The 27,290-nt window shown below is 53.2% G+C and overlaps 1 protein-coding gene across 1 annotated transcript in view; it reads left to right on the top strand.

Moving 5' to 3' along the window:
• The window catches only part of Fstl4 (follistatin like 4), a 393,808-nt gene that overhangs the window by 190,139 nt on the left and 176,379 nt on the right, over positions 1-27,290 (top strand). Inside the window, exon 4 of the mRNA XM_023713103.1 lies at positions 7,021-7,266. Coding sequence (XP_023568871.1) covers positions 7,021-7,266 — 246 coding nt within the window. The remainder of the gene's footprint in view (positions 1-7,020; positions 7,267-27,290) is intronic.

Here is a 27,290-nt window from a genome sequence, read left to right as displayed (position 1 = left end):
GGGCTCCAAGGGCCTTGAAGTCCCAGTAGGGGAGAAGGATGAGGAGCCTGCAGTCCCCACAGGTGACCCCATCACTGTGGCACTTCAGTAAGACTGAGAGAATTATTGAGAACTTTGGGAATGAGGCAAAGGGAGGGGTGCAAGGCCTCCCGGGGTCATATGGGAACCTAGCTTCACAGACTTAACCAGTAGTGAGTCACTGACCCATGGTATGGGGGGCTTTTCCATTCAGCCCACTACTGACCACTAAGGAAAGTACCAGACTATGCACTGATGGGTCGGATCTGCTTCTGGGGAAGATGCAAGTGATTCATCCCAGTGGCAAAGTTTTCTCAGCCTGGAAGTCATTCACTCATTGTGTGCTGTGCCTGGTCATCTCATGCCGGCCCTCTACTGCCAGGGCCTGCTTAATTCCTCATACCTTCCTTTGAACTAGCTTCTCCCTCATACAGATTAATAAACTGAAAATTTTTGATACATGCTCACTGTGTATTGTCATAATGTTTATAAGATTTGTTTTTTCAGTACTAGGAACTGAACCCAGGGAACACTGAGTCACCTCTCCAGTCATTTTTATTTTCTTTGAGACAGGATCCCACTGAAGTTGCCTAGGCTGGCCTTGAACTTACAATCCTCCTGCCTCAGTCTGAGTAGCTGACATGTACCACCATGACTGGTACATATTCCTAAATTTTCAAAAGAATCTCTTGGCACTTGTGTTTGGTGTCCGTGCTTCTTCTGTGACCAGAAATAACCACCTCCAGAGCCCCAACCAGGGACACTGGACCAGAGGCAGGGACCTATTTGTGCTTTGGGTGGTACAGAATTTGTCAGATACAAACTCTGGAAGAACTGAGAGGGCTACTGACAGACAAAGGGCTTTCCTCCTCTCCACATCCCCGGCATTTCTGACTTTGACTTAGAGGTTTATTTTGAAGCCTACTTGCATAGGTCCACTTAGGGTCCGCAAGCAACACTCCTGAAGCTTACATGATCTTCAGTCCTGTGTAAGCACGCGCTTCTGTGAAGCTTTGGGGGCTGGAGAATTTTGTGAGATCTCTCAGAGCTAGCTGTCTACAAGAGCTTAGCTTTCAGGCTGTGTCCCATAGTTGTGTTTGAAGTCACTTGTGGTTACTGAGAGACCGTCACATTTACCCAGCAGCTGCCTGACAAGGGAGGTGCCTGAACTGAGAAACACTGGCGTGGTGTGGACCATGCTGACGGGATTCCTGGGGACAAGGGCCACGTCCCCACTAAGCGCACTCTCCCACATCTGAGGGATCTGGATTGAGACGAGTTCGATGCAAGCCTCTACCTCCTACTTGCTGTCCGATCACAGGCCACTCACATTCCCTTCTCTGTAAAAGGCATATCTCATGCCACAAGTGTACCCTGAGACGTGTGAGTCGCAGAGGTCAGATGAGCTCATGGGTCCCAAGTATTTCATGCCGGACCATTCACACGCCTCAGAAAGGAGAAGCTACTTCGGGCCCCGCCCTCCCTGCCGGGCAGCAGGTCCTTGGGAGGAATCACAGATTCTCTTCCCAACCATGAACTATGGTTCAGACCTTCTGGGTGAGGAGCAGATCTGAGGCAGCCCCAGCACCCAGGGCATCAGGATGCTGTGCCCACACCCACCCTGATGGCCAGCACCCACCCGATGGCTGGCACCCAGGGAGAACTGTTGTAGCCCTGACCCAGGAGCCCTGACTCAGGTTATGAGACTATTAGAGAATGGGTCTGTTTAAACCAGGAGTAGAGGCAGGGTACTAAAGGTCAGGGAGACAGGACCTTGGCTGCTTCCCACGTGCATCCCTAGGAAACGTCACTGCGCGTCATAGCTCCCTGTAGACGTAGGAGGTTAGGGGTGCCTCAGGAGTGGCCCTCTCTGATGCTAGCTTCTCTGCCCTGCACCCAAGGGCCCAGGGCCCCCGAGTTGATGCACTCCCCCCTCCAGATTAGATCTCCTCCTCTCCTCAGGGAGGCTTTCCTGACCAGCAGAGTGAAGCTTGCCCACTGCAGGGGCCTCTTTCCTTCCTTCCTGGCACGTGATATGCTCCACAGCTGTCTGACTTGTTTGCTGGTCCTCTGTTGTGTGTCTTCCCCAGAGTCCTAGGACAGGAGGGCGGGATCCAAGTCCACCCCAGGTCCCTAGTCAGGCCTGGTACACAGCAGGGGCTCAGCAGACATTTGCAGGATGAGCGGGTGGACGGGAGCTGGCGGCGGGCCTGTCCCGAGTGCCTGTTGGTACCACCCAGCCCACCTGGGTCAGACATGCCATCACCTGGAGCACTGAGCCTCGGTGCAGTTCACAATAACCCGAACGCTGCAGCCACACACAAAGCACCCATGCCTCAAGGACTGTGAAGTTGAACACACTCTCTGGGCACCTTGGGATGTCTGACAGCATAATTTTTCTAGAATGGAGAAGAGTATAGGACTAGCCTCTCCAGCCCCTGGCCTCAGTACCTCTCTGTCCATGCATGGATCTTCCTCAGACAAGCCCCCACCTCTAGGGCTCTAAGAAGCCCACCCAAGACCTGCCATTGGGACTGCAGCTCTCCCCAGTGTCAAGGGGCTGTGTCTGCCCATGGTGACCACTTGGGTCCCCCACAGGTGCCTCTGTCTGCAGAAGCTGAACACAGCTGCTGTGCGGAGACGGGCAGATACGATTCTTGACCTTTTCTGGACTTGCGCGCTGTATTTTGTCCTCTACATCTGCGTCCTCCTCTCGGCCATCAGGAGCCTTCTCAGAGCCTTACTTCATTGCAGCTTCATAGCAGGGTAAAGTGAGGTGATCTATGGGGATCCACCTCCAGGCCCCTGTGTAGGCAATGTGGGGTGCCCTAAGATCTGGTCAGGACAGAGAGAAGATGGACTCTAGACACAGGAAGGCCACATGGGTGAAACAGCCCTCCAGGCCCTTAGCATCCTGAAGTGGAAAAACAAACGGGTTTCCCCTTGTCTTCAACCCATTGTCCATTGCTGTGAAGGATACCACAGGCTGGCAAATGATAAACAGTAGTAGTTTACCTGGCTCATGGACCTGGAAGCTGGGAAGCCCAAGAGCGGGGCACTGGCGTCTGGCAGGGACCTGTGTCCTGTGTTGTGACATAGAACACGCAGGAGACCATGAGAAAATGAGACCAGACTCGCCCTGCTCCCCAGGCCTCCACCTGCAGGGTAACTGTCCTGCCACTATAGTAGCAGCTCACAGCCTGACCACGCCTTGTGTACAACACAACGGCTGTGAGATTTTCATGCACGTCTTGGAAAGAATGTTCTGACATAGCTGCCCTCTCGTGGCATTGAGGCAGGTCTTTATGAAGGGAGCACTTGGAAGATTTCTTGGGGTCAAGAACAGCTAGAAAGACTGAGTCAGAGTTAAGAAGCAAAAAAAGGGCTGGGAGATAGCCCAGCAGATTAAGCACCTCCCTGGGAAGTGCAGGAACCACGGTTCAATCCCTGGTACCACATGTTGTGTATCCCCCAGGCACCCTGAGCCAGCCACCAAGACCAGGCCTGGGCTCACACCTGCAATCCCAGCACGGGGAGGCTGCAAACAGGAGGATCACTAGGAGTCCAAGCTGCGTCGTGAGACCCTACACAAAACACATAGAAAAAAATAAGCCAGGGGCTGGTGAGATGGCTCAGTGGTCTAAAGCACCTACTTAGAACAAGCTAAGCTAAGCAAAGCACAGGGACCGCGGTTCAATCCCCAGCACCACATGCCAGCCAGCCCCGCCCCCTGGTGGGCTGAGCTGGCCACACACAAAATAAACAAATAAATAAAATTAAAAAAAAAAAAAAACCAAAGAAGCCAGCTGTGCTCTGGCTTCACAATGCTCAGGTTTCCTGTCCTTCTCCTGTGGCCACAGGCTGGCCTTACACACTTGCTGAACACACACCACCTAGACCTGCGTGTGTGACACTCTTACCTGGAACCCTCACCTGAATCATTAGTACCGCCTGTGACAGTTGGACCCGTGGCGCCCACTGTCATTGCAACATACCAATTCCCGTTTCTACCCATGTTCAGGAAATTTAATTAGTGTTGAAAAGCAGCTTATTTGGCAAGATGATCAGTTTTTAACCTGAGTAAATGATTTCCTTTATGGCTGTAAATTAAGCATGCTGTATCTTTTCCACGTGTCACGGCCGTCCTCATCAGTACTGTAGGCAGTGGCTGCTGGTCGCCTTTCCAATCACTGCTTTATCAGCATCCCAGGAGGAGTGGGGAATTCAATGCACCTTAAGGGCAAAGCGGAAGTGACGGCAAGGGCCTTGTTTCAGCGGGAAACCGTGCCTTGGTCGGTGCCTTTGTGGCTGGTGACCAGATTCTAGCCCTGACCCTGCGTGGGGTGTTCTCAGCTTCCCCTGGGGCCTGCTGTCCACGGCCTTTGTAAAGGGCATCTGCGGAGCTTTAAAGCTGCTTTTGTCTTAATTGCAAATAATTAGGAATCAAATATTTGCCAATGACAGCTGATTCCCAGGCCAGAGAGAACCTGAGTGTTTCTAAGGACTTCTCTGGCTGCAGGTGGGCACAGGTATTTTCTTAGCACTGACCCTGAGCACAGCCCAGGGGGTGGGCTGGGGGTGTGAGCAGCTGCAGGCTGTTCAGTGGGGAGCCCTGACACCCAGGTGACACTGGTTCTCAGAGGTGATCACCGACCTCGTGTGCAGGTGGTGCACAGGAGCAGGCGGAAGTCAGACACAGCGGGGTCCCCGTCTGCCTTGGGCTGGCTCAAGCCTGACTGCCGGGCTCCAGTCAGCTGTCTGAAAGTCCCGTCCTGCTTTGCCTCCCCAGCTCCACTGTTGCCTTTGGGTCACAGGCTGTCTCCCTTCGCACCTCTGTCGAGCACTCCCTTCCCACCCCCGCGGAGGAAGCAGGAGAAGTACCCACAGAAGGTCGGTGCGCACCCCTCAGCCGCCAACCCGGGGCAGGGATGGCACACTCACTCAGCATTAAGGAGCTCAGAGCAGAAACCTCTTGTGTTTCAAAATGCTTAAGTGTCTTGGGGTCGCTGAGGACAGAGACCCAGCTCCTGTGGGCTCAGAGTGAAGCTGACACAGGGGCAAGGGAATCCAGGAGGGAACACTTTGGCTTCTGTTGGCATAAAGGGAAGGGCACCTGGGACAAGTTGGGCTGCCCAGACAGAGGGCAGGAGCAAATTGAGTTTCAGCGCAGCCAGAGTGACCCCATCCTGGCAGGCTTGGGAGACCAGAGGCCAGGAGACAAGCAAGCCTCTGTGACCGCAGTGTGAGACCATTAGTCAGTTGCCGTCCTATCTGCACAAGACGTCTATTAAAACAGTAACCCAGTGGCACTGTTCTGTATGCCCATCCTGCCTGGGGAAGGAAACAAAGGCTGCTATTTGTAGAGCTGTGCTGGTTGTTGCTAGTGGCCGCCAGCGCTTGCTGGGCAAGCCCATTTCCCGACAACCCAGGAGAATCCCACTAATCAAACACACTCCACAGCAAAGCAGCCAGAAGCCCAGAGCCTGCCCTGCTAGGAGCCTGCCTTCAGCTCCCTGCTCTTCCTGCCTGCCACCTGTCAGCCCTGACAGGAGGCTGGCAGAGGGGCAGGGGCGCCAGGGAGCATTCATGGTGACATGCGAACAATTAGCCAAGTGGATACAGGAGGTCCGCGCATCCTGCTCTGAACCTGCGCTTTTTCACTGTGCAGATACATGTTGACCTTCTAGTTTATTATGATTCAAGAAAAAGTCAATATTTCTCAGTTTGCTAGGGCTAGAAGAATTTAAATGAGCTTCTGAGTCAGTTAATCTGCCAATAACCCATTTTTTCCTCTCAAATCTATAATGATGAGAAAGCAGACTTAACCAACAAGAAGGAAGGGCCTTTTTTTTTTTTTTTTTTTTTTTAATTTCTTTACACATTTTCAGTCCATGAGGTAAGGCCATTCTGTCTTGTTGAGTATTTTGAAGCTTTAATTAAAATTTAAAGCAAAGACTTCTGTGACCATAAAATCTGCATTCATGTTTTAATTATTTCTACTTTGCTATCTCTTGGCAATGCTTAACTTTACACGTGTTGCCTTTCTCAGAACCCAGCAGCCGTCTGCTCTCCCGGGACTCCTGCGGAGATCTTGCTGTTGGTTCTGGACTCCTGTCCAGCCTTTTGCTTAGCGGTGCCTTTGCCAAAAAGCTACTGGCCAGCTACGCTCCTGCATGGTACAGGCTCTGGGCACTCTCTGACAGTCCTGTGACTAGGTGTGGGGCACAGGGGGCACCCAAGCCATGTGGCCATGGCCAGTGGCTGGATCCCAGCCTTCTTGTCTGCAGCCAAAACACTGTGCTGGAAAAGACTAGGTGCGGTGCAGGGGTCCGTCTGCTGGGCCTCCCCCGATGACGGTGTTCATGGAGAACTGTTTCCCCAAGGAAAAGCCTTCCACCAGACTACCTCCTCCCGCACCCTGGACAGGCCGAGACCTCTCCCTTCCTGCACCACACTTGCACTCTAGCCCTTGCAGTGGCTTGCTGGTGCCTGCAGTATCAAAGCTGAATTCTTCCACTTGATTTCCCGTCTGCTAGAACCACACCTCGCCTCCCTTTCCTCCTCCTTTGTTCCAAACTGCTATTCCCATTACATTTCCTATCTCAGATGTGCTGGTACTACCTGGAGTGGGTTCTCCAACCTGGCCCACCCTGCCCCATAGAAGCCCCCTTCATCTGGGCTCTTTTCATGTGTTCACCATGGGCACTTGCCTCCTCTTGAACACAAGGCTCTTGTCTCCAAAAAGTAGCTCCTGGGCTCCCATTGCTCTCTGGGTTCCAGGAAGGGTGGGTGTCATGCCTGAGATGTTTAGGGCGAGTAAGCCATGACACCTGAGCTCTGCATAGCAAGATGTGCTTCTCAGCACCAACTGGCCAGCTCTTGGCAAGGCACAGGGACGCCACTGAGTTCTGTGGTCCTGTCTCAGATAAGCCCCGGCCTGTGAAAAGCCAGCAACGTCCTACCTCCAGCCTGTGTCTGACCCTCTATGTTTCTGTCCTGCAGGGCTTCCTGGCCATGGGCTGCTTGTCTCCTGCAGAAAGAAGCTGTGTGGCCGAGGGAGCCGGTGTGTGCTCAGCCATGAGACTGGGGAGCCCTCCTGCCGATGCCTGGAGGCGTGTAGGCCCCACTACCTGCCCGTGTGTGGCTCTGATGGGCGACTCTACGAGAACCACTGTGAGCTCCACCGGGCCGCCTGCCTGCTGGGGAAGAGGGTTGTCGCCATCCGCAGCAAGGACTGCTTCCTCACAGGTAGGGAGACGGCCCTTGCCTTCCACTTTTGGATTTGCTAATGTGTACAGAGGAAATAAAGCTCAGAATAGGCACTTTAACCAGTAGCAGGGGCACCTCACTTGTGTCTGCAGCCCTGCTCCAGAGAGTGCCGCCTCAGAGGGGGGCCTGGGAGAAGCAGAATTAAGGGGCGTTAAAGCAAACCTGGCTGAGACAGAACATAGGCCCCTTAGGGACGCTGTGACCAGGCATTGACCTGCTCCTCACGTTGGGCAGCCCCTGGTAGGGTGGTAACAGTGGCCACATTTTCTCACGTGGGCAGCATCCTGTGACCAGTGTGGCCAGGACACTAGCCCAGTGGTTCCCAGCACAGCAGGGACTCCAGCTCCGCCCGTCTGGAGCTGGTAGAAAGCATCCCACATCGCGCATGTGCAGAACAGTTCTGAGCAGGACACTGCAGCCCCAGTATGGCGTCAGACCACATCTGAGGAGCCAGAGTTGGAGGTGCCCTGCTCTGGGCTGGGATTGTGTCAGCAGAAAAAGGCAGCGTCGGTCCCCACAGATGGCGAGATCCAAGTGGCAGTGACTGTGTGCCATGTCCTAGTCTACTCTCAGCACCTAGCAAGGCGCCCTGTACCACAGAGGTGCTCATGGCTTACAGGCATGGGAGTCGGAATACGCAGGCCCAGGTCCACTCTGCCCCAGCAGCGAGGCTGTGCCATGGCTGATAAAAGTGCTTGTGATCCTGACACTGACTTGGCATGCGTGAGCAAGTGAGGAATGAGAGGAAGGCAGAAGCAACATGGGAGCAGGTGGGAGCAGGCCCACCCAGCCTTAGGTGGGGACCGTCATAGGTCGTGGATCACAGAGTCGGGAGCTGCTTGGGGAGCAGGGAAGCGAAAGAGGCTCAGGAGAAACAGGCCTGCTGCGTGCTTGCGGCTCAAAGCTTGTGCAGTCCCTGGCTGGGAGGGGCTGGGCTCTCAACAAAGAAAGGGTGAGCTCCGCTTTGCCGTCACCATCCCCAGCCTGCCGTGACCCATGTAACGGGTCCCCTCCCCGGCCTCCTGCTGGCCACGGTGGCATGGGCTCTGCGGAACGCGTTGAGCCTGTGTGGGAATAGCCTGCACGCATCCGTGGCTGTGCTGTGGTGCTGATGCTGAGGTGCTTCAGGACAAGAGCCACATTATGGAAATGAGGCCAGAGCGCACCGAGGACAAATGGCCCTGGGCTGGACGTGCCGCTCAGCCCCGTGCCCGCCGGCTCCTTGGCAACTGTGCACACTAAAACACTTGACCGGTTGCTCTGGTTTTATTGGCTGTGTTGAATTTTATAGACTGATGTTTCATTCTCTGGTTTCCAATATCTCCCAAATTGCATCTTTCTGAAGGTTTTTATTTCTGCATCAGAGTGTGTACAGCCTCCCTCACCACTGGTTATTCAAACAGCATTTCTCATTTCACCCAAGGGAAAGGACAGCCACCACGAAACCTGCCACCCTGAGGGATGGCGGGGCGAGCTTGGCCGTGGGGGCAGGGGAGGCGGGAGCTGACTGTGGCGGGCTGACTGAATTCATCCACCAAGTCCTGCTGCTGCACAGATTCTGGGAGTTGCCTCGTACTCCGAGGGGTGTGGCTGCTCCCTTCAACATTCTTCAGTGCCTCTTGCTCCTCAAAACAGCGGGGATGGCACCCAGGCTCCTCTTTTCCCTGGGGGAAGCCTTTTCCTCAGCTGCCAGATGCCCTAGAGGCCAACCCCTACCAGCTCCGGGGCAGAGGGCACTGAAGGAAGCACTCACCCTGCAGTGCAGTGCCAGGCGAGCTGCGCATGTGTGGCATTAACTCTAGGTGCCACTGTCGCTTGTCTTGCTCCAGCATGGCCTCAGGTCCAGAGCAGAGGAAGGGCTGTACAAGGGCTCTGACTGGGAGGTTCTGGGGACATCTAGGGTGGCTTTCTGGTCCTTCAAGAGCATGCAGCAGGTCCCAGGTGTCTGTCTTGATGCTGCCCTGGAGGTGCCCGCCTGCAGCCAGGGCCGCCTTCTCAGGCCTCCCAGGCCGAGTGCTCACTGTCAGCTCCTCTCCCGGCAGGAGGGAGTCCTGTTCCTCTTCCTCTGGCATCCTCCAGAGTGTGCAAAGAGCTCATGGGACAGCAGGCAGGCAGGCAGCCGTGAGGGCAGCTCAGGGGCAAGCACTTCTCCTCACCAGGCCATAGGTCCAGCAGGGCAGGGCAAGCCAAGCGAGGGACAGAGAGGCTCTGTCAGGGATGACGGGGGTACTCAGGAAAGGACATGAAGGACAACTTCCTGTCACACAGGACAACTTCCTGTCGCACCCTTCTCACGATGGCACAGCACGTTTAATGCCAGCCCAAGCTCCATGAATGACAGTTGGTCATTTGTCCCACATTTCCAGGGAGTTTTTGAAACAGGAAATTTAAAACACCTTTTATCCAGGCAAATACAAAAGTTGAAATTGTCCATCTTCAGTTTGCTGTTCCTGCTAGATCTCAGGAAGAGAACTTTGGATTTCACGCTGTGGAACTTAGCGCCCCTGGAAGCTGATAGCAGGAGCTTCCTGTGGGGCTGGAGTGTGCAGGGCAGGGGAACAGCTGGGCTGGGCTGTCCTCAGCTCCTGTCCCCTGAGGAGAGGTTTCTTCTGGGGACTGGGGAGGGGCACAGGACACTTACCAGTCTGCATGAGAAAGAAGGCAGCATTCTAAACCCCATTTATAAGAAAACTTCTGGTATCACATTCCAGTTGCTATGGCAATGGGAGTCCTTGTGAATACAGGATGAAATACAGTATCATTTAGGGATCGTGAGCACGTGTGAACACAGACAGAACCCGAAGCACGAAGCACGGCTGCAGCCCACTTGCAGCTTTGATCTGGGTCTCTCCACACTGAAGCAGGAAGGAAGTCAAGGGCAGGGAGGGAGCAGGAGGGTACCTCTTCCTTTATCTTGGGGCAAAATTAGCCACACTCTTCCTGGGTACCAGCTACAACCAAGAGGATTCCAAGGCATCTAGCCAGTTCGCTGCTTAACTTTGCTTAGTTTGCTGGGGTTGTTTGTTGTTTTTTGTGAGGTTTTTTTTTGGTGTGTTTTTTTTTTTTTTTTTTTTCAGAACCAGGAATTGAACTCAGGCCCTTGAGCTTGCTAGGGAAGCGTTTATTCCACTGAGCCACCTCCCTGGCCCTTAGTTTGCATTTGAAAAGTTATCTCATGACACACGGTGTTCCTGGTTCCACGCAGGTTGGCGCTTAGAAACTGTTCTTTCTGAGTTGGTTTTCAGTGCAGGCTCCGTCTCCTACACTTCTCAGGGTGCTCGCTCAGCACGCAGGGCTGCGCTGTAGCAGATGACGCAGTGCCAGTGCGGGCAGCTTTCAAGGAAACCATGAAATTATGGAAGAGAAAAGACCACAGAGGCCCGGCTGCCAGGGGCCCTCTGGCTTCCGCAGCCCAAAGTTTGCAGGTGTTCCTCAGAGTCCCCGCACCGCTGGACTTAGGGCCACTCACTGACATTTATGGGGAAAAATAAGCTCTGGGCTTACTAATCTTTTCTTTTTCTTGTTGCTACACACGAGTCAGCTCTCAACTTTCCGCTGCAAGCCAGCAGCGCAGATTCTGTCTCATTCTTCTGCTGTTGCTCTTGTTACCATGAATCTTGGGGTTTTAAGAACGTAAATTAGCCTCCACACTTCCCAGGGGGCGTTGGTGTACTTCTTTCTGCTGGCCTGCTCTGCCCTCCAGGGTGCTGCTCACACCCCTGGAGGTGCCAGGCCTGCGGCAGGAGGTGAGGTCGCGCTGCAGGGCTGCGGGCTGAGGGCATCATAGGGGGCTGGTTTCCCTGCCAATGCTGTCCCCACAGCAAGGAAGGGGCAGCAGGAGCCCAGGCTGCGCAGGCAGAGGCTAGGTCCTCACCACGCCTCCCTGGACGCGACTCACCGTGTCTCGCTTACTCTGTCCATACGATGGGAATAACAGCGCCCAGTTCGCAGATCACAGGGGAATTGTGCCTGCACTTGGCCACCACTCCCTGCTAGGTGTCACAGGAGCCTCGGAGTGATGCGTGATGTCACTGCAAACATGGCCCCTGTGCAGGGGCCCCAAGCAAGAGGCCCCTGAGCTCAGCATGGGATGGGGACCAGCAGGCGAGGGCTGGGGGGCCTCCTGTGCCCCGGGCAGGAAGCACACAGGCCTCCACATGTGCTCAGTGGCCAGCCCTGACCTCGGGTGCTCACGTGTGGCGGCGGCTTCTGCAGCTGCCCGCATCTGTGACAAACAATGCAGCGAGTCACCCGGCGTGCAGTCGCATAGAAGCAGGAGCAGAAGCAAGCGCCCCGTAGGCGAGCGAGCCCAGCTTCTTCATTCCCCGAGGGGCACCTGGAAGCCCAGACAGGGCAGGTCTGCTCCCGGAGTCCTCCACACAGCCGTGCCCACAGCCCAGGATCTGCCACTGGCACCCACAAGTCGTGTGGTGATTGCCCCGTAATCCCAGCCCTCTAGGAGGCTGAGGCAGGGGGAGCACAAGTTCAAGCTCAGCCTGGGCAGCTCAGTGACTTAGGGAGATCCCTAAGGAAAGAGCAAAAGAAAAAAGGGAGGAAAGGAGGAATGGAGAAAGGATAAAGGGACTGAAAGAGGGAGAAAGAAGTGAGGGAAGGGAGAGAGGGAGAGAGGGACGGAGGGAGGAAGGAAAGAAGGGAAGACCGGCCTGAAGAGAAGACCGGCCCTCAGTGCCGAGACTCTGGGGTCAATCGGCAGTGCTATATAAGAAAAAGAGGAAGAGGAGCAGGAGGAGGGGGAGGAAAGGGAAAAGGAGGAGGAGGAGGAGGAGGAGGAGGAGGAGGAGGAGGAGGAGGAGGAGGAGGCACCCCCACAGCGGTAGGGCTGTTTTATTTAGATCTGGCAAGGCGTGTCCCCAGCAGATCCTGTTGCTTCCCCCTTCCCATCTCCCCCATGAGACAGCCTGCTACAGAGGGCAGGCTGTGGATCCTGATGGGTGAGAAAGGCCTGGCACATCTTCTAGCTGGGTCCCTACCCTGCCCATTGCAGGAAGCCTGGCTACATCCGTCTTCTCCAGACAAAGCCAGCTCCATCATCCCAAACCCCCGAGCCTCTGGCCCTCACAAAGCAAGGCTGCTGTCCCTGGCAGAAGGAAGGCGGAGCCTGGGGGACTGTCCCTCCCCAGCAGGCCTGGCTCCCAGAGCTGAGCTGGTTTCTGCTCTCTCCCAACCCACCCTCCTGTCTTTCCAGGTGCCCTTCCTCACCTGGTTCTGCCCATACTTTTGCCCAGAGCCAGCTCCTGCCGCTTCAGCCCTCGTAAAGGGCTGACTCTGTGCCAGCCCTTTGCTGGCCTTCGTCTCCAGCTCCACAGAGGAAGGTGGGTCACTTGCTTCCAGGCCACCCGGCTTCACATGCTTACTGAGTGCCCCCAGGTGCCAAGGCTGTGCTAGGACCTGAGGTGGCAGTATGGCAGGGGTACCCCAGTTTCCAGGGCCAAGCCCACCCTCCGCCTCTCTGTAGACCAGTCATGCCCCAGCAGCATCTTCCCTGTGGAACCCCAGGGGCCCTGACCTTATGAAGTGACAGCCCCAAGAAAGTCGGGCAGCAGTCCCTAGCATCCCCACTATCTGAACTATCATTTAGAGGCTGCTTTAGCAGAGACAGCCCCAGACCCAAGGACAAATAAGAATCATTACGGACAGCGTCTCACTGTGGACATGTCCTCCCCACCCGGGTACTCTGCCAGTCTTGGTGCAAACAATTAGGGGCTGACTGAACTGAAAGTTGGGTCTCGGCCCACCCTCACCCCGCCGCAGCCCCTCTGGAGCGCAATCATCCCTCGGTAGTATCAGCTTCCAGGATCGAGAAACGTGACTTTAAAACAAACGCATGTTCTTTGACTATTTCCTCTAGATTTTGTGCAAGAAAACGCCTGGGCGTGAGCGCCCTGCAAACGCGCGAGAATGTTATCAGCTCAGCGCTCGCGGTGTGCTTCACAGAGCCGCGGTGTTCTGAATGAATTAATTACATTCCAGTAATTAAAAATTGCTAATAAGTTATTGAGCTGAGAAAGCCTCACAGTGCACTGATTTCACTCTGGAACAAGAGGGAGCCTCGGAGGCCCCTCCGTCACTGCTCCCGCCCCCTCCTCCGCCCCTCCCCCCGCCGGTGTGTGCTTCTCCAGTCTCCGCCTGAAGGCTCAGCCTCTCGCGTGCCAAAGCCAAGACTAGCTGGCTTCGGTTCCAGCAACCCTCCCAGTAGCGTGAGCTCCTCCCTTCCCTTCTTCCACTGCCACTGAGCTCACTAAGATCACCCGGCCTCTTTAAATGCCAAGTCCGGGTAGGTGACTGTCTAGGGTCTGTCCTGCACTGTCCCTCACGCTGCGACACCTGTCGTCCTCCCCGCAGCCCTGGCCCTCCAGTTTCCAGGGCCAAGCCCACCCTCCGCCTCTCTGTAGACCAGTCATGCCCCAGCAGCATCTTCCCTGTGGAACCCCAGGGGCCCTAGGGGGTCCCTTGTCTCTCTTCCACCCCTCCTCACTGGCCAAGCCAGGCTTCGAGCACAGACACAAGACTATCTCATGGACTCTCCTCCCTGCATGCTCCTCCACATTTCTGTCCACCTCCATCGCACCCCATCAAACTCACTTGCCCCTTGGCTCTAAGAATGAGCTTCCCTCCGGGTGATGTGAACCAAGTGCAGTCCGCTTGTTGAGCCAACATGCAGCCCCAGGGAGACAGGGGCTGTCCCAGCCCTGGGGATGTAGGCCACATCACAGAACAGCACACACAAGCCTGCCCTCAGGGCGGGTGCAGCCACGGGAAAGACAGGCATTCAGGGTGGTGGCCAGTGTCCCCGAGAGAGAACAGTGGGAAGGCAATTAGTGAGAGTGCCTGTGGCAGGCAGCCAGCCGAGACCTGAGGAGGTGAAAAGGGAGGCAGTGAGGCATTGGGATGTCTGGGGGGGTGGATTGGGGTGTCCAGGGGGAGCATCTGGGGCAGAAGGAGCAGGACAAGTGAGGGTCCTGAGGCGGGAGCTCACCTGGTGGCTCTGGGAGTCACAAGGAAGCTCAGCTAGTACCTCAGAGCGAGGGGAGGAACACTAAGGAAGGAGGCGTAAGTCGGGCAGATCTCCTGTGGGAGGCTTTGCTGGCCATGGAAGCCACGCTCCGTGGCACTGTGTGGTACTTCTCTTCTGATCACACTGCTACACCCTGCAAGAGAGAGCCCAAGGAGGCTTCACTGCCACCGTCCCTGAGCCTCCACAGGGCGTGCCCTGGCTGGAAGGAGAGTCCCCAGGACTGCAGGCTCAAGAGTCGCCAATCCATCCTTCACCTGAGCAAAGCCTGAAGGGTTGGGGCTTTCCAGTGTGAGCCCCGAGGTAACCCAGGATCATCTGAATGCCTAAGTGCGGTGCGGGTCGCTCCTCCTGTTAAACTTCCTGTTTGCTTGCCCCACTCCCGTCCCACTGCATGTCCTTATAAGTGAGGACATTTGCTTTATGTTCCTTCCACTTGCTCATTGAAGCCAATCTACTCGTTTTCAGGTGAAGGTACAAGTTAGTGATTATGTGTTAAATAGGAGGGCAATGGTCCCTTCCAGGTCCCCGTGTGGCAAGAGCAGGAGTCCTATTCGAAGGGTAGAAGTTAGAAGCCCTCCCAGTAATGCAAATCAGAGGCCCAGCTCAGGAGCTGGTGGATTTAGAGCAGAACTCTGCCTGAGGCCTGTTGGGTTCTCTGTGGTGGCAGGCTCGTGGAGGGTGTTGAGGTCACCCAGGAAGAGGCAGGGGCAGTGGGGAGGCAATGCCGTGGACCTGTGTGCCCCACAGTGTCCTTCAAGAGGCCCGTAGGGAAAAACCCCATGTGGAGAGAGGGGAGCCCTTGATTCAGGGGGCTTAAGCCCCTCGAGCAGAGTGCGTGCCCAGCACCTGGCAGTTTCAAATGATCACTTGGAGTCTAATGCTTAATTACTGGAGCGAGGAGAAGTTGATTTGGGACTTCCTTACGGTTCTCCCCTATTGCATCTTCAATTAAGATCAAGGCCCTCTCGTAGCAGCCGCTAAGTGACATCGCATATTGAATCTCTGTGCTCAAGCAGTTTATCTAATTATCTGTGTGACAAACTCTGCAGCTGTCAGCCCAGCCACAACTCAAACATGCTAGCTCTGTGAGGCCACCACCAAGTGTTTCCTGGTTACTCACGGGCACAGGAAAGGACTTCCTTGCTCGCCACAAGATGTGGGTCCCTTTAGGGGCTTCTGTCGACTGCAGACCTGCGGTATTAGAGGGGCCAGTGGCGGGGGCGGGGTACAAGCCTGGTGATCCAGCTGCTTTGGGGTCTCTGCCCCTCCAATCCATGCCCTGGGCACCGTGGCTGGCCTGGCTGCCTGCCCCACTGCATGGGGAAGCAGTGCACAGTTTGGGCATTTTGTTTCTCAAAGAGAGAAGTGCACTCACCGCTGTGTCAGACAGGCTGGATTGATCAGAGGCAATGGAGACAGCAACCCACGGAGCCGGGAGGGACGCCGTTGGCCCAAGTGTCCCTGCAAAGTGGGCTCATGGCCACTTTGTAGCAAGACCACTGCTTGCTGATCTGTGCAGGTGGATCTTCAGCCAGCGCAGTGGAGAAGGCCCAGTCTCTGTCGCGCCCTGCTTCCCAGAGCCACTCATATTCCATTATCATAGAAAAACTTGCACCCAGTCTCCCTTCAGGTTCAGGACATTGAGCATTCTGAAGGCCTAAAGGAGACAAGGGCTTCCTCACAAGTGCTAGTCTTGGTGTCTCTTCCTAGAGAAGCTGCCCTGGGCTTTGCTTCTCCAGCTCATGTCCACTTTGATGCATCCCAATCATTGCCTAATAGAGGGAATTGGGCTGGAAACTACCTGTAGAAGCACCTTTCACGTGAATGGGACAAAGTCACTTTGTTTGCAGGAAATTAAAATAGCCAGATGCAGTGAATTCTGCCCACTTACTTTAAGCAGTGCTATCTGAAATGTGCATTTCTCTTGGGAACTGCCAGAAGGGCCCCTCCCAGCCCCTGGCGGGTGTCTCCCGGCAATGTCTCCTTCGCTTGTCTTCCTTGGGGAACTCATATTTCCTCTTCTAAGCCTTCTTCTCAATCTTCTCCAGCCCCCTCAGATGGCAAAGGTGGGGCCCAGACTTTCGGCCCCAGTGGTCTGGCAAATGCTTCACTCCATCATTCTCTCCACCTTTCCTTTTGCTTCGTCTCTCCTTCCCTCCCCTTTTCCTCCCCAGCTTTTCGCTCTGGTTCTCCGATGCTGTGTGGTTCATCCAGCAATCCAAGATTCCAGCAAAACTTAACAAATCCAAAGTCTTTGTATAGAGATCTGTAGAGGTTTCCTCTGCACCTGGCCAGAGAGCACAGGACCCGCGCAGGTCTGTGAGAGCCTCAGAGCCTGCACAGGGCCTTGGGAAACCTTAGATTGGAGGCATCAGGTGGGGTGATAGGCCCGATGACAAAGCCTGCCCTGACAGGCCAGAGATGGTCAGGAAAGAAGGGTCAAGAAAGAGCCCCTTGCAAAGCCATAAAAGGAGAAAGCTTCAACCAGGGAACCTGGAGTGGGGCAGGGGTAGATACCAGGAAGGGCCAGGTCCAGGTCCCGGTATTTGTATAGACAGCGAGCTGTCCAGCCGGGAGCAGCGCTCCTCTCCTCTACTCGCCTCAAGCGCTGGTTCCAGGGAAGGCAGGAGTACTCTGCAGTAGTGCTGCTCTGTGGCGGTGCGTGCACTGGTTCTACAGCCCGGGCATGTCCCTGAGCCGCATATCCGTATGCAGAGGTGGAGCAAGAATTAAATGGCGGTCAGCTTTTGCTCACTTGAGCCACGGCGAAGGAGCACCACTGGAGAAAGATGGCTGCAAGAAGCAGAAACACATTTTAGACAGCAGCTGAGTTCCACTGTCACTCCAAGAAAACACAAACTCTGCAATGTGATGGAAAATGAGTTTATAAGTCGGCCCAACTATAGTCCAAAGCAAGTAGAAGCTGTAGGCAGCATGGGAAGAATACAAGGACTCTGAAATACAGCGGCAGAAGCTCTGCCTACATTTTAAGCTGCAAAGGGAGAGGTGGACCATGCCAATCATACAGTTCTCTTCTGAAATGGAGAATACACTTGGAAACCTCTTCTGAGATGCATGCAAAACAAGAAAAAAGGTTGAGAAACTGAGAGAATGTGGCAGGGGTGTCGAAGAGAGACGATTTCACACATGCCGACTGGCCATCGCACAGGGCCAGCAGCAAAGCCAATGGACACAATCAGCGAAGTGGGATGAAAGGCGGTCTGGTGACAGGCTGCCTTAGTTGACCAGCTTCGCCGCTGGTCTGCTTCACACCAGCGCTGAACATCAGGCGCTGAGGCGCAGGCAGCTTTGCCCTTCTGCTCTTCTACAGCATTCGAAAGTGAGAAGGCCGGAAGAGCTTCCAAAGAGTTCTGAGCTATGAGATGGTGCCTTAAGAGCGCTCCGTGTGCCCCCGGTGATCCTATGTAGAGCAATGGCACACGTGCCCTGGTGGCCGAGGGGCTGGCCAGCGCCTCCCTATATTCTCAGCTAAGAGAGAACAGTGAAGACAAACTCCCACAAAGCTAGAAACAAATCAGAGAATTTGACAAAGGAAGTCCTTTGTACTGCAGGCCTAAGGAGAATACAAGGGGCCCTGAAATGAGAACTTGTCTAAATAATTGTTTCAAATGTAGTTAACAAAAATTGCAAAGAGTAAATTATGAAGTTAAGTGCACTTAATTTTCTTCACTTGCTTGTGGGAATTTAAACAAATCATGCATAATTCTTGACTGAATATGTTCAAAAATATGCATTAGCCCAGCAAAGCAGTTCTCTATGAACCCCTTCCGTTCCTCCAGAGTGAACTGCCGCTGCCCCACCCTGACCCCACACTGCATCTGGGAGCCTCTGTCTCCTGCCTTTGCTGGTGTCTGCAGCCACGTGGGGAGGAGCAGCTGTTGGCGGTGGCTCCTCCCACAGTGGGGCCTCCCCTGCCTTCGTCACAGTGGCCGGAGTGCCCCCCAGGAGGCCCTGAGCCGGGTGCAGAAAACCTCAGAGTGCCGCAATCCACCTTCCTTATGTGTTGATAAGGCAGGCGGTGAGGGCGTCAGGGTAAGCAGGAGGCCCTGCACGGTGGATGCTAAGGTTCTGCTCAAAACCCTGTGGGCTTGGGGACATAGCTCAGCAGCGTAAGTGCTTGCCTAACAAGCCCAAGATCCTGAGTTCAATCCCTGGCACTGCAAAAATAATGAATGAATGAATGAATGAATGAATGAATGAATGAATCAGACAAACCATGCAATTATAAAGAGAAAAAAAGCATGGCAGCTATGCCCTGCTGCCAAGCAAAGCTGCAGTGTAAGAGTGGAGGCTACACCTTCTGCGGGACAAAGCCAGAGCAAAGGAGAACAGAGCCGCCATCACCATGGCGTGGACAAGACCACAACCGCCTCTCACGGAGCCTCCACTAGGCCCCCGTCTCCTGCCGCCAGGCCCGTGATAGGTATCGTCTCAGCAAGCCTCGTCCAAGTTGGCACTTTACTGGGGCACAGAAAGAAGCCAAACTACTTGCCTAGTGACCAAGCTGGGAAAGGACAGCACCAAAACTGTCCCCTACCTGTCCCTGCTGCCTTGCGCCACAGTCACTGCAGCAGCTAGAGGGAAGAGGGACCCCGACCCGAACCTGGAAGAGCGGCTGGGAGGTGTCACCAGGACACAAAGGAAATTGTGCAGAGTTGCTGACAGTGAGCCTGCATTCCTTCCTCCTCCGCACACCGCCCTTGGGACTCCTCAGTGTGTACCTGAAAGGGGTCTCCGCCCAGAAGGGAAAGCTGGAGCAGCGAGAGCCCACACGTTGCCCTGAGCGGTGTTTAATGGAACGAAGGATCTTCTCACAGTCGCTCTTTGAACCCCAGTGGCCATCTCCACGTGACTATGTGACGTGACCACCCCAAAGAGCACCTTCCAAAGGAGGGAGAAATCTGCTGCTGCCGAGTGGCTCAGGGCAGCCACCACCTGCAAGGGACAGCTGCTGTCCAGAGTGCTCCGTGGCTCCTCTGTCCCCTGCTCCTTCTCAGGGGTGCCACTTCTCAGGGGTGGAAGGTCTTGTTTACACACCAAGCGTGTCTAAATAACATTCTGTTGGGAATTCTAAAGGAGCAAGTTTTCCACTTTAAAGTTTCCTGGCTCCCGGGGCAGACAGCCACGGCTGCTGGGAAGGCCTCACGCAGGCAGGAGTCTGTGGGAAAGGAGAGCAGAGGCTGCTCGGGATGGCGGATTCTCTCCTGCACAAAACGCCTGCAGGAGCCTACACACCCACTTAGAGGAAGTCAGCAGGAGACACTGGTGGGCCAGGGAACCAGCCCTGAGAGGCCAGGAAGCAGCGACTGGGAGAGAAGCGGGGCAGCCGGGTTCCCTTCGGGTCCGGTTCCCCAGGCTGCTGCGGCTCTGATTATGATCATACAAATTCAAGCAAGTTACTGCAAGTTTACAGATCTTGTCTTTTTATTTCAAGATTGGATCTATGGAAGGCAATTCGCTTAAAAAGCCTGCTCTGTGCCAAGCCCGGGGCTAAGCACTGTGTCCGGTACCTCATTTAATCCTACAGCCTAAGGCCTGCTCTTATGCCTGCTTGGCAAATAAGGAGGCTGAAGACACACTGGTCCTTCGTGGGGGCTGCACCCCATCGCCAGCCCATCACCCCCACCCCCACCCCACCCCTGCACAGAGCAGGAGCCAGATGCTGAAGTCTGAGCCCAGCCCTCCCACCCTGTCGCCAGCCCAGAGCCCAGGCCACAGGTGCAGTCTTCGCCCTACACGCCACACTCCTGCCTGCCCTGAGCTATGGCCTCCACCCCAGCACCAAGGAGCTCTACGGGGACCTGAATGGGGGGACCCCTGACCCTGGAAGTTCTTGCCCCTCCCCCATCACCCACCTAACAACCAGAAAAGTGTTTCCTGCCCTTGGCTGTCTTCCAAACAAGCTTAGTAGTTGGAATAATAACTTTGAGACTCAAATACGAAACAAAGCTCAGGAGAGAAACCCAAAGGTAGATGAAGGAGTCAGAGGTCCCAGAAGAAAGGGGCACAAATGGAGGGAGGTGGGGCAGAGCGCGCAGGGCCCGTGGTCCTGATGCAGCTCACCTTAGTTCGGGAACTGTGCTTTTTGGGCCAGATGGCAGGCTGCCAAACTCAGGCATAGGACTCAGAGTATTAAATCAGCCTTGCTGACTGGAACACGGGGAGAGCACAGCGTCGTCACTGCTGGAAGTCGGCAACGAGTGCTGCGGCTTCTTAAGAAGGCAGCGGCCAATTAACAGAGCAAATGTTTGAGGTGTCCCTGCGGAGTGATGGGAAGACTCGTCTTCTCCCAGAACTCCCTGGGGCCATCAGTCAGACAGGCAGATACATGACTTAGGTTAATTGGAGAAAAAAAAAAATTCTTCCCAGGGAAGTGGGCACCAGCTCGGCATTTAACAGGACTGGGGTTCAGTTTTGACAGGAACCTTTGTCAGATTCAAGAAAGGACACATCCCTCAGAAGGCCTTTCCTCCCCGCCACCAGTGAGGCTATGCTTGCAAGGTTTTGGCCCTGGAATCTGAGCAGGAGAAGACTGTCCTGGGGGAACATCCTACAAGAAAGGGCATCCTCCTGGGGCAGCAGATGAAGTCTGGGCAGGACCTGCCGTGACCTGGCCAGTGCCTGAGCTCCAGAGTGGCCAAGAGGGGTAGTAAGATGCGATCCATGGGCGAGGTCAAGGCTGGCAACATCCAGAGCTCAGGGTAGGGTAAGTGGGCTGGGGCTGGCCAACTGATTCACATCCAAATCGACTGAGAGTAGCGTCTAACACCCCTCTGGGCAGGTAGGCCTGCACCCCTGAAGGAAGAGGCCAGCCTCCCAGGAAGAAAGCCCATGGCATGGACAGCGGCCAGGCAGGGTCCTCAGCCCAGCCTCTCTCATGCTGCACCCCCTCCTCTGCCTGTCTCCCTCCCTCCCTCCCTCCCTCTCTCCCTCCCTCTCCTCTCCTCTCCTCTCCTCCCCATTTCGCCCTCCCACCTTCTAACAAGGTCTGATTTGATTGTGCCCACGCACACACGCATCTAAAACAACAGACTGAAAACCAACATAGCTACACTTACTGGGAACATTTACCATGAAGCCTAAGCTACTCATTTTAGCATTGCAATGATTGACCCCGCATCACCAGTGAAGTTTAGACACGGTCTGTACTAGTTTGTTACCCCTGCTTCCCAGATGTTCGAACGTGGACCCCGCATGAGCCGGGGAAGAACCAGCCTGTCCAACCTTGTAGGAGCAAGTGAGCATCGTTGGTTCCACCCAGGCCGGCAGGTCCGTCTTTTGCTAGAGCAATTGTTCCCTCCAGCTTCCCACGCCATCATGATCTGGATTATAAGTGACTAATCAACAGTCAAGTGCACTGTTTTCAGGGCTCCTGGCTGCTGTTTCCAGGGCGGGGAGGAGGAGGAGGGCAGCGTGTCAGGAACTAACGGTCACCGAAGGAAGTGGAAATCATCAGCTCCACGGTGAAGGTGAAACCCGGGCTTGGAGGCATGCTAGGGTTAGGGGAGCAAAACCTGTTTTTAGGACGGGGCGTGTGGCCCAGTAGCAGAGCCCTGCTGATGTGCACAGGGCCCCGGCTCTAGGAACACTTTAAAAAGACATTGAATCCTCGCATTACACATCCACCCCCAGGTTGTCATGGACCCCGCTCCCTGTCTTTACATGGGCACGGAGCTGATACCTGTTGCCTTACACCCCCATTCCACTGGAACATCAACTGACACAGCCAGGGGGTTGTGCATGACTCTCCACTGGGCCAGAGAGCGCAGAGGCTCTGCCTCAGAAAACTCTGCATGCCGAGACACCCAGCCAGAGCGAGCGGTCGGAGCAGGGACAGACGCTTTGAGGAGCCTGAATACAGGGCTGATGCAGGTTCACCAGCACTGCAGCTACCACCGCGCGCTGGACGGGCAGCAGCACAGACAGCATGAGCCCGGAGGCCCAGGGGTGCCTTTAGGACCCAGCACCAGGCCCATGGGGGTAACCTCTTTGAGCATCAGTTTGCTGCTCCTTGAAACGGGGCTATGCCGGGCACTCACTAAGCACGAGGTACCAGTCCTACGTGCGATACTTTATGTTCCCAGCCCCGGTGTGTTTCTAACTCAGTTTCTGAGGACCCAGAGAATCCCATGGTGAATACTATGTCTGTGATTAGGGATGTGGAAGACAGGGTGGTGGCTTTAGCCTCACAGCTGAGGTGTGCGGTGGGTGCCCAGGGCGGTGGCAATGTGGACTGACTGGATATGAGAAGAAGCAAGATGGCTGGTGTGCACAGCTCAGCTGGACTGTGTCCTGAGGCCCCTAGGTTAGAGCCCGGGGCTGGCATCCTAGGTAAGGCACAGGGGAAGCACGTGTGTGACCGGACACACACACCGCCATCCGAACCAGCCCAGCTGGGAGCACATCAGGAAAGCAATAAGCGAGGCTCTCCATCATGTCTTCACACCTCTCTCAGGCTAGGGAAGATCTCCAGGGAGGCTGTAAATTCTGAAAACAGAACAGAAGAGTTAATAGGTTTTAGGCTAAAATTCATTCTCTGCATGGGCACCAGAAGAAAACAATCTCCTTATGGATAGCTTAGAGGCCTCCTGGTTATTACATCCACCTTGAACTTCTTGCCCGTCGGGTACCCCAACTCCCTGGGCAGAAGCAGAGAAGTCACAGACAGAGGTGCTGTTTTAAGAGCTGTTAAAAATTTTTAGCCCAATCAAAGCAATTCTGTCAATCATACGCAAATTCCCCATGACCACGTGCTCAGCCCTGAGGACTGCAGGTGTTTAAGCTCCTCCACAAAATTAATATTCACAAATAAGACTACAAGACAGCTTCCTGTTTTCCAAGGCCTAAGCCCTGGACCCAGATCTGAGCGTGGTTGCAAGTGCTGTCCAGGGAAGAGGCCCAGGTTGGACCCATAGCTGCCCCATCCCTCGCTGACTGGAGGGGTGGGGCTGCACCCTTCACTGCTGCATCCCAGGCCTCAGCCAGGGTCTGGGCCAGAGTAAGCAAGCAGCATCCAGTTGTTTAGGGGCAGAAGAGGGTGCCAGAGAGGGGCCGGGAGGATAGCCTGGCCTCCACCCAGTCTGGTAGAGTGCTCAGGAAGGGCCCAAGGAAACCTGGAGGGAGGGCCTCTGCCAGCAGCTCTACGTGTCTGTCCCCGTAGCAGGAAGGGCCTGAGTCCATGTCCCACTCACCTGGTGTCACGGCCCCCCAAGCCCATGGCCACGGTCACAGGTTTGCCACTTCTTCCAGGGTTCTGGCTAAGGTTTCAGCTGTGTCCAGGGGACCCCGGGCTAAGCCACTGGCATGTCCATAAGACCAGAAGGGAAGCCACTTGTGGGACGTGAACTCCTTCGCTTTTCACTATGAAATATGACGTTCAGACAATGGGACATAAATGCATTTACACAGTTAAAAATCATCATAATTAAGATAAGAGCTGTGTTTTAGGGGTCAGCCTGGTCCTCAGACGTCCTCCTCGTGTGACCTGGGACGTGGCCACTGTGCACTTGGATTCCGTGATCATCGCTTTCTGGCCTGTCTTTATGGTGGTCTTTACACTTACATATCTCAGCCTGGTTTACTTTTCTTACTTTAAAACTTGATGTAAGCGCCATGGACTGTTTTAGGTTTGCCTCTTTCAGCTTGGTATTTGTAAGATTATCTACATTTGGCAGAGTTGGAGGCCATCTATTTTGTTGATGACTATACCCTCATGTGAGTTATCACAGCCCACTCATCTTTTTTTGTTTGTTTGTTTTTGTTTTTGTTTTGTCAAAATACTTTATTCAAGCTTACAAAGTCTTAGAAAAAGGGGTGCTCATGGCGGTGGCCACACCAATGTCCCAGCCCACTCATCTTACCACCAATGGCACCCATTCAGGGCCGCCCCACGCAGTGCCGCTAAGCATCATGGTCGTGCACGTGTTCCTGTATGTGTCCTGCCTGGCAAGTGTTTCATATAGTTGGGTGCAATGATACTTGTTGCATACTTATTTATGATTGTTATGTCCTCCTCTTGGATTGTTCTCTTCACAAGGATGTAGTGACCTTCTAGGTCCCTCTTAATCCACCTTGGCTTGAAATTCACGGTGTCTGCAAATAGAATAGCCACCCCTGCTTTTTCCTGGGTTCCTGTCACATGGAGTATTGTTTTCCATCCTTTGACTTTCAACCTTTGAATTTCTTTCTGAATTAAATGTGTCTTTGTATGTAGTATATTGTTGGATCTTGCTTCTTGATACATTCTGCCACTATGTGTCTTTTGATTGGTGAATGGAAACCACTAACACTGGTGGTTATAACTGATATGTATTTTTATTAGATTTTTTAATAAATAAATTGATTGATTATTTGGTACAAGATCTCACTGTGCAGCTGGGATTCCTAGTGATCCTTCTGTTTCAGCCTCCCAAGTGCTCAGACTACAGGCATGCGCCACCACACCCCATTCCAATGGCTGGTATGGTGCCCCTGGGGTTCAAGGCCTGGCACAGCATGTGGTATCAAGAATCAAACCCGGGTCCTTGTGCTTGCCAGACAGGCACTTAGCCCACCAAGCTATCTCCCCAGCCCAGCTGATAAGTGTTGATTTATCCTTATCATGTTATTTTCTGATTGTTGGCTGCTCCTCTTTTTTTTTTCTTCCTGCGTTTGGTTGTTTGCCTTGCCTGGTGAATTCCTTCTTGGGGGTTCCTGGAGGAGTAGTCCTTCTTATCTCTTTCTAGAATGTCCTTCAAAGCATTTTGGAGTGCTTGTTTGGTGGTCATAAATTTCCTCAGATGTTCTTTCTCATGGAAGTGTCTTATTTCTACATCAGTTTTGAAAGATAGTTTTGTGGGTACATCAATCTGGGTTGAAGGTTATTTTCCTTTAGAACGTGAAATACTTCAAGCTCTCCTTGACTTGTGAGTCTATGCTGAGAAGACAGCTGTGATTCTGATGGGCTTTCCGTTATAGGTGATTTGTTTCTTTTCCTTAATAGCTTTTCAGCTTCTATTCTTGTGCTGAATTTCTGGACTCATAGTCTGATATGCCTGGCTGTAGATTTTTTTTCATGGCTAATTGGAGTTCTCTATGCCTCATTTATTGTGTGTCAAATTCTTTTTATTCTACCAGGAAGTTTTCTGCCATGGTGCCTGTGAGCAGTTTTTTTGGGTGTTTTGGTTTGGTTTTTTTTAATATCCTTTGTACCATCTCCTGCTTTTTCATTGACTCCAATCTTAAATTATTCTTCTTTGCCTCATCTAGCAACTGCAGGGTTGAATTCTTATGGCCCTTTGCTTATTTTATTTATTTATTTTGAATTTGGAAAGCTGTTTATTACTGAGCTCAGGGCCTCCAGTCCGCCCTCAAGCAGAGGACTGAACTGCAGCTAGCCCAGGAAGCAGGGAGGGGTTTTAAAACCTGGAGCCACATTGAGTTTGATAAACAAATTCACTGTCTGACCACATTCAGTTTGGTAAACAAATTCATTGTCCCACACATAATAATGCTTTCAGGGTCACTGTGATCACTACTTAGACTAAATTTCCTGGGGCTTTCTTTTAGTTTCTGGTTATCTTGCACCTGAGTACCTGCAAGCAGCCTTGCATAGCCTGAGGTTACAAGAAGTTAAAACCCATCTAATTTCCTTTTAAAGTCATCTTTGAATGCTAACTTTATTAACAGGAATTGGTGAGGATTACAGGAATTGGTGAAGTAGGAATTTTATCTAGCAAACAGCAAGAAACAGTCACTATTTACTAAACTACCTAGAACATGGGTGAATATACATTTACACAACAGAAAACACAAGATTTACATTTATAGTCTAAAATGTGAGTTGACCCATTACATTCCCTACTGGTTTTATCTGGGAATCAAATCATTGATTTAGCTAAAACCCCTAAGTTATTGTAATTGTCTCAGGAGCATGAGGGGTTGTAGTTAGATCTCAGCACCATCAACTTGATGGTCTGGATTTTTTTTAACATACTTAGTTAAACAGTTTATAAAACAGGGCCTGATAGAGCCAAGAGGAGCAGGAAAACAGATCCAGTTGAGGCAGGTATAAGGAGGCATCGAGAATAATCTCCAATTTTTCCTTTTGACAAATCTCTAAAAGCCAATTTTTCCCTTTGTATACATTACAACCCAATTGTTTTTCATGTTGTTCTGCTATTTTGCCAAAGAAGAGGTTTTTAACAACACCAAATATCATAGCATATGTTTAAATCTCTCAAGTCTTATGCACTCATGACCCTTTGTGGTGACATATCAAAGTATTTTGACGTGGGGTCACCACTGCTAATCTACTCAAACAGCAAGGAACATTAGTTAAAAACAGAGTCTGAGTAGGTGGGTTTTTTTAGAACTCTAGTACAGGCAATATCTCCCGTATCCCACTTTTTTTGTGCCACATCTTGAGCTGCAACATCAGCCAGGTAGTTTCCTCTTTTGTCTTGAGGTCTGGCCCACAGTAGGCAGCATCCATCTCTCTCAAGCTGTAAAGCCATCTTGTCTTTAATTCTGTCTCCTTGAGGGCCTACCCCTGCCTGACTGCCTATTTTATATATATTTCCCCCCCACCCCGGAACCGGGGATTGAACTCAGGCCCTTGCACTTGCCAGGGAAGCACTTATTCCATTGAGTTATCTCCCCGGCACCAATATTTTTAATCTAACTCAGCTGCCTGCAACATTTTCCCTCTGAAGAAGTAACCTGAACTGCCATGAGGGAAGTATGGACAATGACTGCTCTGGCTTCTTCAGGCTGAAAGGGGTCGCAGTTGTGGACCAGCAGTCAGAGACACTCTCCAGAGGTTCTACCTAAAGGCCCTCAATAGGATCTGAAAACATCTTATCATAGGGATATATGTGTTCCTATGTTTATAGCAGCACAATTTGTGATAGCCAAATCTTGGAAACAACCAAGATGCCCATCACCTGAGGAATGGTTGAGAAAGATG

Source organism: Octodon degus, unplaced genomic scaffold, assembly GCF_000260255.1.
Source record: "Octodon degus isolate 3935 unplaced genomic scaffold, OctDeg1.0 scaffold00029, whole genome shotgun sequence".
Taxonomy (NCBI): Eukaryota; Metazoa; Chordata; class Mammalia; order Rodentia; family Octodontidae; genus Octodon; species Octodon degus.
The sequence above is the reverse complement of the archived record's forward strand: the minus strand, read 5'-3'. Positions and strand labels throughout refer to the sequence as shown.